This window comes from Pagrus pagrus, assembly GCF_965226575.1.
Source record: "Pagrus pagrus genome assembly, chromosome: 23".
Lineage (NCBI taxonomy): Eukaryota > Metazoa > Chordata > Actinopteri > Spariformes > Sparidae > Pagrus > Pagrus pagrus.
The window spans coordinates 23108384-23122448 of record NC_140205.1 but is presented as its reverse complement, the minus strand read 5'-3'; the positions used below and the strand labels follow the sequence as shown (position 1 = coordinate 23122448).

General features: G+C 42.1%; 1 protein-coding gene across 1 annotated transcript in view; it reads left to right on the top strand.

Annotated features, from left to right (window-relative positions):
• rint1 (RAD50 interactor 1) overlaps nt 1-14065 on the top strand; it is a 69356-nt gene that overhangs the window by 32062 nt on the left and 23229 nt on the right. The window contains exon 9 of the mRNA XM_084346201.1: nt 1395-1532. Within this exon, the coding sequence (XP_084202327.1) occupies nt 1395-1532 (138 nt within the window). The remainder of the gene's footprint in view (nt 1-1394; nt 1533-14065) is intronic.

Genomic DNA, 14065 nt, shown 5'->3' with positions numbered 1-14065 from the left:
TATAGCTTTTACTGTGATTGATTAGTGAGTGATTATGATTAATAACAGCTAGTGACTTTTCTGGACCCTTTTTAATAGGGCTTGTTTGACCCACCCATTAGACTCGGCCACAAACACTACAATGGGAAAGTCTAAAGGGCTTAGCATTGATCTGAAGGAGCACATTTTTGATATGAACAAGTCAGGAAGGTCACTTGGAGCAATTTCAGAGCAGTTACAGGTCCCAAGATCAACTGTGCAAACAGTTGTAAGTATAAAGAGCATGGCACAGTTGTGTCACTGCCACGATTATGAAGAACGGGCAAACCATCTCCTGCTGCTAACAGAAAATTCATCAGAATGGTCAAGAGTCAACCAAAGACCACGAAAGACAGGTCTGCAATGAATTCGAAGCTGCTGGAAGACAGGTGACAGTGTCCAAAGTCAAGAGTGTTTTGCATCAACATAAACTGAGAGGCTGCCATGCAAGAAAGAAGCCCTTGATCGAGACGCTGTGCTTTAAAGCTCGACTGAAGTGATGCTTATCACATGGACAAAGAAAAATCCTCCTGTGGTCTGTTGAAACAAAAATGTAGTTGTTTGTCCACAATGACCAGCAATATGTTTGGAGTAGAGAAGGTGAGGCTTTTAACCCAAAAAACATCATACACACTGTCAAGCATGGTGGTGGTAGTATTATGCTGTGGGGCTGTTTTGCTGCTAGCGGATCTGGTGCTCTAAAGAAAGTAAATGGAAAAATGAAGAAGGAGGATTATCTCCCAATTCTTCAGGAAATCCTTAAATCATCAGCCAGAAGATTGGTTCTTGGGTCCCGAACACACATCAAAAATGGTAAAGGAATGGCTAAATCAGGCTAGAATCGAGGTTTTGGAATGGCCTTCCCAAGGCCTGACTCAAACCCCATCGAGAACATGTAGACTGTGTTGAAGAAAGTCTGTGCCAGGATGCCAAGTTGAACTTGACCCATTCTGTCAAGAGGAGTGGTTAAAAATTCAGCCAGAGGCCTGCCAGAACCTTGTGGATGGCTATCATAAGGGCCTAATTGAGGTGAAAATGGCCAAGGGACATTTAACCAAATGTTAGGATAACTGTATGTATATTTTTGACCTAGCAGATTTGGTCACATTTTCAGAAGACCTATAATAAATTCATTATTGAACCAAACTTCCTGAATGTTTTTTGTGACAAAGTAGTATGTGTAGTATATTCATCACAGAAAAGTGACAGTTGTAGAAATCATTAGAACTGAAGACTGCGATGATACATTTTCTTTACAAATGTATGTACATTTTTGACCACGACTGTATGTTCAGGAAGCATTCTGCAAGTTCTCAGTAAGTTTGCACATGCACAGTGAAAGATCCTCACAACCCTTTATTCTTCTGCACATACAGTGGCAGTGGAGAAGATGGATGCCATGCTTTCGGCTGAAGGAGCTTGGAGCTCTCAGTACAAAGATATCAGTGATATGGATGAGCTCAAGGCTCCAGATTGTGCTGAGACTTTCATGACTCTGCTACAGGTCATCACTGGTAAGACTATTCATTTAAAGAATTCTGATCTGTCAGTATTCTTCTTTTAATTTGTTCAAGATTCCATACTTTATTACCATGTCAACATAATTGAACGGAATACATCTCAGTGAGCTCACCCCAACACAGACAAAGGAACCACTCACTCATAAAATACAGTGTATTAAAAGAGAGTGAACAGATTAGATACAATTAGATGAATAAAACAAATACATAAATACAGTCAAACGGTATGGTCAGAAATGTAAATTAAGATCCGAGCCATAAAAAAACACAAACTTGAGCACCCATTTTGGGGATTAGCCACCCGACTAACAAACCACTAGATAAAGTCCATTGAGTGCATTAAGTGCATAGTAAAGCAAAAACATTTGCCACCTGCCCAATAATTAAACGCTACCTAGTAGCCTCCAGAGGTAAGTTAAGAGTGTTGAGGAGGTGGACAGCTTCAGGATATGTGCTTTTCTGCCATCTGGTTGTTCTTGTCTGAATACTTTTCAGTCTTTTGTGAGAGGGGTTGAAATTAAAAAGGCTGTTAGCTGGGTGGGAGGAGTCCTTGAAAACCATAAAGCCATTTTTGTAAACTAGCATTGTAGATTTTTGCTAGAGGTGAAAGGTCACACCCAGTAATTTTTTTATGCTGTGTGCACCACCTTAATTGTTAGTCTCTCATCCTCTCCTGACAAATTTCCAAACCGGAGAGTTATTGCAAAGGATGCTCTCTACTGCTGATAAAACGGCACCAAGCCATTGCTGAAAACACCATAGAAGAGGTTGTAACTCCCAGAAATGTGTAGCTGTCCACATGGTGCTCTTCTTTCTTTTTTTTTAGACTTAGTTTTTTCTAAATTTTGTGCAACCAGCATCGTTGCAATCAAATCAGTAGGATAGTACATTATGAGAAAAAGGTAAATAAAGTTGTGTACATTATGTCAATATAGCACACATACAAGATGTATAACAACATTGTTAACAGCAACAGCTTAGGGGATGTGAGTATGTCGCCAGAGACTATGAAATATGAACATTGTTTTAATTAATCAAAATACACCAAACCAAGCTATTGCCTCTTTATGTGAGATATGTGTCCCATTTTTCCCAGAAAGCATCACATTTGTCTTTTTGAAGTCCTAGATACATTAATCATAGATTGGATATTTTTAATTATGACTACCCATTGGTTGATAGTGGGAGGTTCCTTACTAAGGGTGGGACAAAATATTGATCCAGATGCACACAAAAACAAGTTAGTCATGCTTTAAAATGTTTAAGCACTGAAATGTGTCAAGGTTTACATGAAGACAAGTTTGTTAAGCTTCTTAAAGTTATATATATATAACATATATATAAAGTGTACAGGTTAACATACACAAGTTGATTATGCTTGGAAAGCACTAAAATTTGTATTGATATATGTATCTTTTATAAAAAAATGTGATTTTTTTTTTTTTACATTAATTTGCATTCACAATTGTTCAGTAGTTCCGTAAATTTAATTTACAGACTGGAAAACTTGTTCTGCTGCAGAACTGTGCTGTTTTCTAACAGTTTGGACTTTTGCCAGTTTATGTGATGGCACATGTGGACGTTGACAAGTTATATGATTGTCTTTCAATATAATGATTACTGCAGAATCGCTGTACAGTGATATTATCAGTATAGTGGTCCATGTAAAACGTATCTATCTATCTACTTTTGTTTATTTATTTATCTATCTTTATCCATCTCTTTATCATTATCCATCTATTTATCTACTTTTGTTTATCTATCTATTTTTGTTTATTTATCCATCTATCTGTGTTTTATTTGTTTCTCTTTTTTTGCATACTTACCAATATCAGTTTTGTACAGCCAGGAGGAATACTTCCTCTCTGACAGCCAAGTTTGGTCGAACCCTGTCAACCTATGGTGACTGGACTTGTGCTGCTTGTCGGGGGGAGGGGGTGAAGCAGATGGGCTACTGCTCTGCTCCATGGATGTACTCTGCTCTGTGCTTGAACCAGCAGCGGCAGAGATACTCTTGCTACTACTAGCAGCAGAGCTAACGTTTGCCTCGCCAGAATCACTTTGAGTGCGCTTAAAAAACGTGGATATTTTCACCTGCTTTTCAGGCAATGGGGGTCGAAGCGACATGTTGTCCTCTTCTCTCCGTGTCTGTCTGTAGGTGTGTGTTCACGTGTTTGTTTGTGTGTACGCCGGTGTGAAGCTCCGCCCATCGTAAAACAGAGAGCGGAGGAGAAGCATAGATGCGCGACGATGAAGAAAATGAAATGATATATCCTCACTTAAATTAGATCAATAACATCATTATTTATTAAAAGAACACGGTCCAGACCTGTTCTATAGGAAAAGTGACCTGAAATGGCTTCTGTTGTGATTTGGTGATATAAATGAAATTAACTTTCTGTCTAACTATCTTTCTGAGCTGCAGTTCATAAACACTGCCTCCTGTTGGCATTTATTAAATGAAATAAATAACATGATTTTTATTTAATTCTACGTTTTTCAGGCAAAGAGTCACAGAAAGCGTTGGAAGTGGCTGGTAAATGAAACACAGTCAGAAAGATATAGGCTATGTACTAGCCAGGTAGGTTAACAGGACAGACAAACAGACTGGAGAGAGATTGACTACAAGCTAGCACATCAACTTAACGTTACTGTTATTAGTCCACAAATTTACCTGACAGCTGTTCCTGTAAGTCTTTCTCAGTCAACTGACTGGGAGTGAAAGATGCTTTGCTGAATCAACAGCGCAAAAAGCTTGGAGATCTTCAGTCCCTCTACAATCACTGCTTAAAGTCCCTAATATTTGAAGGTCTCCAGGCCCCATTTTATTTCCAAATACTCCAGTTCATTGGCTGAGTATCTGGTCTCTTGTGGCCATAGTTTCCGGCATACATAAGCCACTTGCTTCTGGTCAACTCCTTCACCCTGAAGTAGGGAAGCGCCCAGCCTGTCTGGGCTCTGCAATACTGGGTCATGGCAGAGTGCCCCCTTCAGTTCAAAGAATGGTTGTTCATGTTGTTCTTCCCACAGCAGTTGATTAGGGCTGGACTTGCGGGTCAGGTCAGTTGAAAGGGCTGCATGCAGGGCAAAGTGTGGCACAAATCTCCTGTACCACCCTGCCAGTTACTCAAAGTACTTCATCAGAATGGGGGTGACAGTGCAGTGGTCATTAAGACTAGACACAGCAGACCTTTTAGGTAGGGCTGTGCAATTAATCGTATTTTGATCGTGATTTTGATTTTTGGATCAAACGATCTCCAAACTAATATAATCGAATTGAAACGATTTATTTGGCATTTTTCGTTGTACAGTAAGCCTAGAGATTTTCTGAAAGAGACGCACATGCGCAATTCAGTCCCTCCCCCAAAGCATTCAACGCGGCCCTGCTGACTGGCACTCACTCAAGTTACGTTTTTCTCTAAATTACATAATCGCCATCAGTCAACAGGACGCTGTCTGACTCTGTCACTTGCGGGGAGGGATGCTGTTTTATGGGGGAAAGTTCACTGAAGTCTCGGTCGGGGTGGCTGACCTTCGCAGTGATTTTTTTCACTGCGACAAACACTTGGTGAATAAAAGTTTTTCGCCTGGGAAAGACGCTGTTTTTCGGGCAGAATTGTGAAGAAGAGTCGGTCGGGCAGACACTTCTCCACGTATAACTGCGGTATTTTTTCCCTCACATAAGTTGCCAAAGACACTACCAGTTACTACATTACTGTTGTTTGGTCCTGTAACGTTGCTTTGTGGGACATTTCTCTTTATTTTATTGAGTGAAGGATCTGTTTAGTTATCAGACAGTGAACACCATCAGACCGACACACCCTTGCTCCGCACCGCCGGCTTATCCGTTCACACTGGTTCAGTTCGCCAATACTACGCCTCTAATACTACCTCTGGACGCGCACGACATCAACATCAACGCAGAGTCAGACATCGATCTCAGACACACTGTATGTACTATATGTATAATGCGACTCCTTATCCGTCAAATTCGGACAGGCACAAGAAAATAACAGCTGCCATTGGATACTTTTTAGCTAAAGATATGCACCCTATCCTTTGTCTTATTTGATTTTCTAAGTATATTTATTTTATTCATTAAATGTTTTATAGAAATTGCAGAGCAGTTGGATACATATTTGTACATTATTTTCGATTTGAACATTTTGTATTTTTCGATTTGAACATTTTGTGTATTTTTTTTTTAGAGAAATGCTGAATAAATGCATCATGTTTCCAAACTCAAAAATAATCGTTTAAATAATCATGATTTCAATATTGACCAAAATAATCGTGATTATGATTTTTTCCATAATCGAGCAGCCCTACTTTTAGGTACAGGAACAATTACAGCTGTCTTGAGGCACAAGGGAACAGTCTTCAGTGACAGCTAGCTGATCGGCACATTTAGTAAACGGCCAGGTATATTATCTGGACCAACAGCCTTATTTATGTTCACTCTCAGTTAGATTTTTCTCGCATCTGCTGTGGTTGCTGACAGTGGCCGGTCCTCTGGAGGCAGAGTAGACTTCACAGCTGACTCTTTGTTGAGGAGATCAAAACAAGCATAAAATGTGCTCAGCTCATCTGGCAGCATGGCGGGGGCACTCCACTGCTTTTGTAGCCTGTGACACTTTGAATCGCCTGCAACATATCTTTAGTTCTATGGGGGTTAAAGTCCCTCTCCCTCTTTGCCTCCTTGATGCCAGCTTCCTTGTCATCTCACCGAATGACAGTGTTTTTGGCTCTGGATAGAGCCCTCACCTCTCGATTCATCCAGACCTTCTGGTCAGGGAATGATCTTACTGTCTTTGTGATCACCCATCATCAACACATTTGCTGATATATGATATCAGTAAAGATGTATATTATATAAGATTGATGGTGTTATCCTGAGTGGCTGCATCTCTGAACATTTGCCAGTCTGTACACTTAAAACAGTCTGGTAGGGATGCTGTAGCTTAATCTCTCCACACTCTAACAGTTTAAACTGATGAGATGACCCTCTTTATCAACTGGGAGTAAGAACTTATGACGTGGGAGGGCTTCATAGCTGCCAGGAATATTTGCATTCACATGGTCCAGGATTTTTCTGAGATCTGCTTGATTTAAATCAACAGCTACAAAAAAAATCCATCCAGTTCTTTAGTCATATTGTTGCTGATGACATCATACAATTCATGCAGGGCGTTTATTTTTAAGTTTGCATCCACAGGAATGGACACAGCAACAATTAAAATGCGTCATGTGGGTATGTCAAGCAAGATGGCGGCACAGTAAAGAAGCCCCACCCACCCATCAATGTTTTTGCTAATTCTCTGTGATAATCCACACCAATTGGTGAAACCTGATGTCTTGCCATTTTCAATATTTATATCTGAACAATTTTGGGAGTTTTTTTAACCCAATAGTGGCCACATCCAAATATTTCAAAGAAGTGTCCGCATATGGCATAGCTTTAGGAGAACCTCCACCGACTGAGGAGAAAGTAACCTGAAGCTAAAAGCAGATTGACAAAAAAAAAACCATCAAGCCTGGAGTGTATGTTTGCCGAAGTCACCATAATTGCTAAATTACAGAACATGTTGAGCAGCATACAGGAAAGACTGAAAGAAGCAGAGGGACAGATCCTGTCGTTCAAAAGCTGAGGGGCTTGTGAACAGCAGAGAGCAAGAGAAGAGAAAGATGGAAATTCTTTGGGATTGCATTCAGGTGCTTGAATATCACAGCAAGAGAAATAATGTGAGGTTAGTGGGGTTAGAAGAAACTTACGGCAGAAGCGAAGCACTCGGAACTGATGTGGAAGGCAAATTTGAAATGGAAAGAGCATTCCATATAAGCCTCGATGCCCAAAGAGGATCGGCCACCCATACCAGTTCTTCGACAGTCATTGAGGAACAAAGTATTGAAAGCAGCCAGGGAAAAGCGTGGGTTTGAATGGGAGGGTCTCAGACTATTGCTGTTCCCGAATATGTCAAGGGAGCTAGCCGGGGAATAGGAGAATATTCACAACCGCAAAGAAATGCTGCAGCAGCTTAGTGTGAGATACACACTGGCTCATACAGCAACTCTGCATTTTACCTGGAAGGGAAAGAGCCGAATTTTCACGAAGGTGGAAAAATTGATGAACTGCAAAGCAGATGGGTGAATGCTCGATATGACAACAGGACTGTTGCACAGTGAATGGTAACATAAACAGAGGAAACGGACTGACCTTAAAGTGGACAGTGTTGAGTAGTCATTGATGGGGTTTGGACTTGTTTTTGTGTTGCCTGAGCAGCAAAGCCAGAGAGTGGCTGGTGATATGTTACCCCACAGGCCAATACGAAGGCCTGGTTAAGTTTGGCATTTCGTTTTGTATTCTTTTTCTGCGTTTCTAAGTGTTAAAGTTTACATTATGGTTCACAAGTTTGGAAATAGTTGCATGAGGCAATGGCGTGGGACATAGCAAATATCAATTTCAAGTGTAGCTCTAATTGTCAACAACGTTGTCAATTCCGATTACATTGACCTCCGTCTCTGTCATAAAGGAAAACGAATGACTTAATTCAAGATATTTATTGAACTACTAGGGGACACAGCTAGTGTTCTCCGGTCTTGTTGCATTTAGTAACGGGCTGCAGAGTTGGGATGCATGAAGCTGAAAAATGTCAAAAAGTTAACTACATAAGAAAAGGAGGATTACTCAGTCAAGGTTTAGTTACAACTCTGGAAAATGCAAGATGGAAAGCAATGATTTGATACTGACAACTGACCACAGCCTTTAGGCTTGTGTTAACATTGTATAGCCAAAGCTGTATAGTATAGTGAAATGTTAGGACTGGCTCACTACCAGGCAGCATAGCCAAAGCTCAGTGTTATATTTTATTATTTTCTAAGTTTTATATTTTTCACAATTTCTTTTTTTTTTTTTCATGTTGTTTATAATGTAGCCTCTTAATTTTTCTCTGAAAGTGCACCAGATTGATGCATGCAACTTGAAAAATGAACTTAAAGAGTCCGAGGTCCACCCAACATAGTCTCACGAAATCCTGTGGGAAACGCTGGGAGCTGGGATGACACAGCATTCTCTCACCAGGTTTATGTGTTTGTTTTGTACAATGTGTATTCACCTTGTTGACATTCTCTGTGATGTTTGCTTACTTTCCCCCTTTTAACTAGTGTCATTGTGGTAATTGGCTGTAGGGGCTGAAGAGAAAAGGGAGGGCTGAGCAGTGTTGGGATCCACAGATGAAGTTGTTCATTGTTCTTGCTCTGAACAGAACTCAGTTTCACAGAATTCTCCAGTCTTTATACCAAGGTGCAAATCCTGCCAAGAGACCTAATTTTGAGCTACTATTGGTCAGGGTGACTATGTTGTCCTCACTACAGTGTAGGAACTGCAGCTATACAACTAGCTAAACTCTTCCTTGCAAATGATGACTTGAGTCGTAGTGAACTTTAGTTGCTGTTTACTGTGGCTCTTCTCTATCAACTTACACCGACCAACTGAAAACTGTAACGACACAAAATACAAAAATCACCATTTTACTCTGCAACATGTGCTTTTCCTCAATGTAAATAGATGTAAATGAAATATTTTTAATACAAAACATTCAAATGCCTTTTCATGTAAATAATATTTTTTAACAATAATTTATTCATCCAACTATGAAATTATTTACTTACGACATTGCCTCTGTGGCGTTTACAGTGTGGATTACACGCGATGAACACAGGTGTGCAGATTCAGCTGGCTCCCTCAAACTACTAACAGGAAATAAACTGTGAACCTGTAACTCCAACTTTCTGGTTTAAAAGCATCGATGACAAAATGAATGGATCCTCAGGGTCATTTGAAACTGGGATTAATGGCCGTTGATAATAGCTGTTACTTCTGCCATTAGTGTGCACAAAACTTTGTGGGTTAAGCGGGTGTTCTGTTCACAAAGCATTGAGTCTGGAATTCTTCTGGCCACCCCAATCAGACGTTCCCAAGAACCACCCTTGTGCAAGGCATGTGGCGGGTTTCATTCCCAGGAGCACCCTTGTTGGTTTAGGTACCTCTGGACAGTGGTGTCTGGTTGGTTTTTGCTCATTCCAAGTTCCTTTCATGATCCTATGAAGTTTGTGCCGCAATCAGACATTAGCTGTTTGGCAGGTCCTATTATGGCAAAGAACTGCCTTAAAGCATTGATGCAGCTTGAAGTGTCCATTGAATCAATGACCTTGATGTGCACAACTCTGGAGCTCATGCAGCAGAAAATTATAGCCCACCGCTTACTCTCAGCTTGTCCTCCCCTTGTAAGTCTAGGGGTGATGGACCAGGGTCCGAAGACATCCAACCCCACATACGTGAAAGGAGGGCAGGTTTGGAGGCGCTCTGGTGGCAAATCTGCAATGTGTTGTTCTTGCATTTTGCCCCTAAGTTTACGGCAGGTTACACATTTGTGTAAGATTGAGTTGATGAGCCTTTTCCCTCCCAAGAGCCATAGTCCCGCTGCTCTGACAGCTCCTTCTGTCAGGTGACAGCCTTGGTGTTTGACCTGAGCATGATGATGTCGAACAAGCAACAAGGAAACATGATCATCCTTTGGGAGGATTATTTGGTTCTTCTCTCCAGTATCCAGATTAGCATTTTTCAGTCGGCCTCCAAGACAGATGAGATTGTTCTGCAAGTTGGACTGAGGCGGCGAAGACTGCTGCTTAGAGGGACTGGCTTGTTTGTCATCAAAGCTTCAAATTCCTTTGGGAATGCTCTCTTCTGAGCAGCTGTGATGATGACTTCCTTCGAGCAGGAAATAGGGTCATGTAAACCACGTTGTCTGTGCCAGGAGTAAGGCAGGAACAGACCTCGATGCGTGCATGCGCACATTGTGCCATTGTTCAGGCCTTGTGGTTTGGTGAATGCGCTGAACTCTATTATGGACGTAAACGTAGAAGCGTCTGGATTTGTTATAGATGTAGCCCAGAAACACTTTGCTGTCAGTGTAGAACTTTGTGGAATCTAGCTTCAAGTCCAGTTCGTCATGAATTAGGTCTGCCATTTCCACGGCTAGGACTGCTGCACAAAGTTCAAGCCTTGGAATAGTTGGTTCAGACTGAGGTGCAAGTCTGGACTTCCCCATGACGAATCCAACGTGAACTTCTCCATCTTCTTGTACAGCCTTCAGGTACGCCACAGCACCGATGGCTTTGGTAGATGCATCAGAAAACACACAGAGCTCTACATGCACTGCCTTGGCTATATAAGCTGCTGTGTATGTATGTGGTACATGAAGATGTCTCAGGTCCTGAAATGAGTCTTGCCAGGCCTCCCACTTACTGAGCTTATCTTCAGGTAGCGGTGTGTCCCAGTCCAGTTGGACAGCTCAGCTGTGAGTTCATGGAGGAGGGCTCTTCCTTGGATTGAGACTGGGGGCAGAAAACCCAAGGGGTTGAGAACACTGTTCACTGTGGAGAGGACACCACGACGAGTAAATGGCTTGATGTCATTTGCCATGGAGAAGGTGAACGTGTCGCTTGTTATCCCCCACAGGAGACCTAGGCTACGTTGAATAGGTGCAGCCTCTCCACTGTCCACATCATCAAGTCCTCAGATCAAGTCCTCAGATCAAGGCCTGTGAGTAGCACATCATTGAGAGAAACCCCAAAGTGTTTGGCACTTGAGTCAAACACCACCCTGATTTGGCCTGGTTTTTTTGGGTAAAACACCCCAAAGGTTGGCAGGTACCAGCATTCTTCACTCTCTCCTAATGATGGTGCTACCTCCACATGATCGTTCTCCAATATTTTTCCCATGAAGGCCACATATTGCTGTTGTGTCTCTGGTCTCTTATTGAGGCTATGTTGGAGTGATGCAAAGCGTTTGACTACTTGTTCTCGGTTGTTAGGCAAGTGTTGTCTTGGTTGCCTAGATGGGAGTGGGGCAACCCAACTATTAGACTAATTTCTGTAGACTTCTTTGTCCATCAGTTTCAAAAAGATGTCGTCTTCTGCAGCTTTACTAGTCTCTGAGATCCCACCTCTTGTCCCCGTGCCATGGTTAATCTTTTCTTTGATGTGCAAGAAGCTTGTGCGGGGTTGGAGGAGTGAGGGTCGGCCATTGTCAAGCACAGTTGTTGTTAAAAGTGTTGACCATTGGCTTGTGTGTGCTCCCTAAGCAGACTTCTCCAACTAGCACCCATCCTAGGTCCAGGCATTGCGCAAAAGGGGCATTGTGAGGCCCATTGACTTGTTCCCTAACTTTGTGTACTCTTATTATATCTCTGCCAGTCAACAGGCAGATGCGCCCAGATGTTTTCACTATCCCAGAACACGTCTTCAGATTCCTCTTTCTTTGAGAAAGGTCTTTCTTTCCTCCAGACTCTTGCCTCTAAAAGCTTTGCACCGTTTGAGAGGATGGCTTGCCATGTATTGGACAGCTTTCGTTTGGGTCACTGACACCTTTCACAAGACTGTTTGCACTTGAGCCTGTTGAGGCGATGTCCGTCTTGTGGACTGAAATGGGTTTTTTTGTGCCTTTTTTAAAGAAGGCTTTTTGAGCTTTGTAGGTGAGCCGCTTCACTTGGAATAGCAAAGCTACGGTCATTTCTCTTTCATGCCTCAACCTGCTGAAGAATTCAAATGGTGGAAATTGTCCTCCATTTTCTTCCTTGCGTTTCGAACCAGCGGAAATCCATTTTCCTTGAAGCCCATATGGCAGTTTTGCAACTATGGGTTCAATGCCATGTGCAGTGTCCAGGTAGGAGAGAGCTGGGAGGTAGCCGTCCTCCTTGGCACACTGTACTTCCATTAGCAAGTCTGCTAGTTCCCGTAGCTTCGTGTAGTCCTTTCCTGGAACTCTTGGGAAATTGTCAAGCCGGTCGAAAAGAGACTTCAATTATTTCAGGTGCTGCATAACATTCCTGGAGGCGTTCCCAGGCCTTTTTGAGTTCTATGACTGGGTTTGTTATGTGCACTGACTGTATATGTTTGACATGGTTGCTGGATTCTCTACAAAACCATTTTGTCATTAAGTCCAACTCCTCAGTAGCTGTGAGGCTTAGCCCTTGTGTGACGTACAAACGCATCAAATGCCTTTTCATGTAAATAATATATATATATATGTTTTTTCCAACAATATCTTTATTTATTTCCAGATATAATAACACATACATATAACCACTGGGACAAATAATATTTTTTAACATTAATTTATGCATCCAACTATGAAATTATTTACTTACGACATTGCCTCTGTGGCGTTTACAGTGTGGATTACACGCTATGATCACAGAAACACAGGTGTGCAGATTCAGCTGGCTCCCTCAAACTACTAACAGGAAATAAATTGTGAACCTGTAACTTCCTAAGCAAGATTAACACATTTCCAAAGAAAAGTCTTTCAAAATAAAAGCACATTCAAATGTATGCCTTAAAGGCAACACAGTGACAAACCCCTCACTGACCAGGTAGCTCCCACTGGCCTGCCCCCCAGTTCTCTTCTCCCCTGGGTGGCCTTGCCCCCAGCTCTTTTCCTGGATCCTCCTGGGCTCAACAGCTGCTGAGAGCTGCCAGCCTCCAGCAGGCCCACAAAACTTCTCCCCATAGCAGCGACGTGAGGTCCTGCTAGTACCCCAGCTCAGTTAGCACCAGCAGCTGTCACACAAAGCACATGTCACACTGGACAGCAAGGACAGCACTATTCAACTTTGGGATTGCAACGCTCATCAGCGAAGCAACCTAACCTAAGGCACCTCTTTCTACAAAGACTGGTAAGGTTGAACTGGGCCTAGATAACAGACAGCATAGCATAGCACGGCTAAGAACAAGACTGTTAAACATTGGTTGATGTTCAGCACATGTGTTTTCAGTAAGTAAAAAAAAAAAAGGTAAAATGCATTTCTGAAGCGCTTTTCCGGTGTACTGACCACTCAAAGCACTTTTCAACACTTGTCACATTCACCCACTGATGGCAGAGGCTTCCATGCAAGGTGCCAACTACTCATCAGGAGCAATTTGCTCAAGGCTCAATACTACAAGGGGATTCAAACCAGCGACCTTCTGATTACTGGATGACCTGCTCTACCTCCTGAGCTAAAGCTGAATGTTAATGTGATTTCTCTGTAGTCAGGTATTGGTAGTTCGTTCTGCAACAAAGCTAAGTTGATGTTAGTTAAGTTATGCTTCACACAGACTCAGTGTCTTTGCATGCAACTAACCATCTCTCTTAACCTGGCACCACGTCACACACACACACTTCCTTCAGCCTAGACTATATCACATCACACATGTGACATCAGTGAGCACATGGTGTGAGCACCACCATTGTTTCTCTCTTTTCAAAGAAACAAGTGGTGATTCACCATCTTGGACCTGAGTCCACCCCTTGGGAGAGAGAGAGATATGAAAGAAACCTCAGGATGAGCCACAGAGGAGGGATTCCTCTCCCAGGACAGATAGACATGCAGTAGATGTCGCATGTACAGAACAGAACAACAAAATCACAATTTGCAATTTGCATTGACAGAATATCTTATACAAAGTATATCATATATTCAAAGTGT